Here is a 2505-nt window from a genome sequence, read left to right as displayed (position 1 = left end):
CCCAGCCGGCGCCCATAAATGGCGTACCGGCAGTGCATGGCGCTACTTCTAAGAGAGGAGCTTCAGCCAGTCCCGGACCCGCCCATCCCAAACCCTCGCCCGCCCAGCCAGAAGGCCAACCAGAGTTGAATGCATTGCCCCAGCACGCGCCAGTAATAGCCTGCGAAACAATAAAGAAATGAATGTATCATACAATTGATTAAACCTGATTACGAATCAATTTAATAAAACTTAACACTATACCTGTGCAAAAAGTGCTTGAACGCAAAATAATAACACTGCTTTGGCAGACATTTTGATTTGTTGATGCTAACTAAGTCAAGTTGAATGTGTATTTGATTTGGGCGAGACTCTTTTTATAGGCCTGCATGTGACATAATGTTAATTATAAATTGCTTCATTTTAAAACATTAATGTGTTTTAAAAGACTAGCATTTTATTTTAATCTTTTTTATAAGTTTCAGAATACTTTTTTATTTATTGTTAAAAAATGTTTCCGTTGCACTTATCAATAGTAACATGAAAACAGCCTATGCAACGATTTGAAATAGATATAACGCAAATAATGATGGTTTATGAAATAAACTTAGCGTTTCGAAGTTCGTATAAAAGTCTCAACAAAAAATAATTAATTTATTCTGTTTCTAACCTTCATTAAAAACACTCGTAAATATGTCTACCTCTGTCCTTCTGTTTGTCTGTGCACAAATCTGTGTTATTCAGGTACTTTAACAAAATAGGCGTTAAATAACGATTTCTAAATGAATCATAATAAATTATTAACAAATTTTGTTTTTTTGCAGATTGCATTCGGACAATATCTAGGAGCCGCACCTGGTTTAGGATTAGCGCCTGCTCTAGGACTTGAAGCGGAGCTCCCTTGTGGTCCCGGATTAGCCGCAGATGTAGCTTACGGTCCAGGCTTAGCCCCCGGTCTTCTCGGCCCTGGTCCTTATGGATATGGCATGGCAGGTCCGGCTGCGTTCGCAGGTCCGATGCCCTACGGTCCGGCCGTTGCGTTCGGCGCAGGCCCGGCGTACGGCGGAGCTGGCGTGGGAGACGTCGCCGTCGCTGGCGAGATGCCGGTCGCCGGCACTACTGTAGTGGCGGGACAGGTGCCTATCCTCGGCGCTGTGCAGTTCGCTGGCGATGTTCCCGCTGGCGGTGTCGTCACAATAGCCGGCCGGTGCGGTTGTGGTTGTGGAGGACCATACATGTATTAATAGAATATTTATATGAAAGCTACAAATAAACGTATTGGTATAACTTATGTTTACTTCTTTTACTTATTATTTAAGAATTAATTAGGAACGAAATAACCTCAATAGACACTGATAACACTTTTTTGTGAGAATTTTTTTGTCTTCTATTTTGATCTTAGCCAACGATTACCATGTTAATCCTGGTAATTCAATAACTGTTTATGTAATAAATATCATTATGAAGTAATAACTATAAATAAGTTGTTTACACAAAATACAACCCCATAAAAAATATAAAAAACTGCCGAGTCTCGCTTACAAAATTACTACTTAAAATTACTACAAAATTACTTACTCTCCGTACTAAAATATTTATATAAAACCTAGTCATTTTAGTTAATGTATATTATGAAGCCCTAGCTTTTATACGGTTTCGTATATCTTAAAATTAATAATACGTCATTTTCGAGAATTCTGTTAAAATCGTAATTACCATCATAATTAAAAAAAAATTAATCGTACAAATGACGAATGCGCGATATACTTATGTACATATTTACAACAAAATCTACAGGTTCCTGAAACCAAAAAAAAAGTTATTTTTAAAACAGAATACATTTTGAACATGAATCAAAATTGCACATCCCAGTTTCCCAGATACGTTAAACCGTTCGTTAGTGTTTTTGGTCCGATAAATTCATGAAATACGTTTCCGAACTACGTAATTTCAGTTTTACTCCGTTTAAACTTAGATCAACCTTACACTAATGAATCAATAAAATAAATGGAAATTTCATAAACCCGGCATAAGAAAATCAATTAGATGATAACTTGATTTTGATAGATGGCAGTGTAGGACGATTTATCTATCACAAAATTTTCAAACATTGTTTGCAGGCTTGTAGACCAGCGAATTAAGTGAAATTAAATTGTTTTAGGCAAGTAGCGCCCTTCATTTGTGCCTTTTATTTAGGTTTTGCATATTTTCGGACAGAATCGATAGCAGCGCATCTCTCACTGGACAAAGGCATACTTGTTAATGAGCACATTATTATTTGAAAACCTGATAGCGTTAGCAGCGCATTTCTTACCGGGTCAAATAGGTTGGTCGACATTAATTGTAAAAACTTAAGAATTTTATTTAGATGTAACGTGACTAGATCCACCCCAATTTTGAATTCCATAATATTCACGGCTAAATATTGTTTTAAAAACCATAAATTAATAAGACGTTTATAAATTTTAAAGAAGTTTATTACAAGTTTATCTACATTATATTACAACATATTAGTAAGGAGCTCCG

The 2505-nt window shown here is 36.4% G+C and overlaps 1 protein-coding gene across 1 annotated transcript; it reads left to right on the top strand.

The window, feature by feature from the left end:
* The first annotated feature begins 665 nt into the window (after positions 1-665).
* Positions 666-1223, top strand: LOC106101812 (chorion class CA protein ERA.1-like). The gene is made up of 2 exons (XM_013281150.1): positions 666-723; positions 804-1223. Exons 1-2 carry the CDS (start codon positions 673-675, stop codon positions 1221-1223), a joined length of 471 nt encoding a protein of 156 aa, XP_013136604.1. The 5' UTR covers positions 666-672.
* Positions 1224-2505: the final 1282 nt, after the last annotated feature.

This window comes from Papilio polytes, unplaced genomic scaffold, assembly GCF_000836215.1.
Source record: "Papilio polytes unplaced genomic scaffold, Ppol_1.0 DF823935.1, whole genome shotgun sequence".
NCBI lineage: Eukaryota > Metazoa > Arthropoda > Insecta > Lepidoptera > Papilionidae > Papilio > Papilio polytes.
The sequence above is the reverse complement of the archived record's forward strand: the minus strand, read 5'-3'. Positions and strand labels throughout refer to the sequence as shown.

Coding starts and splice junctions, on each gene's coding strand:
- LOC106101812 (XM_013281150.1), top strand. CDS start 673: ATGTCTACCTCTGTCCTTCTGTTTGTCTGTGCACAAATCTGTGTTATT. Junction 724..803: donor CACAAATCTGTGTTATTCAG/GTACTTTAACAA, acceptor GTTTTTTTGCAG/ATTGCATTCGGACAATATCT.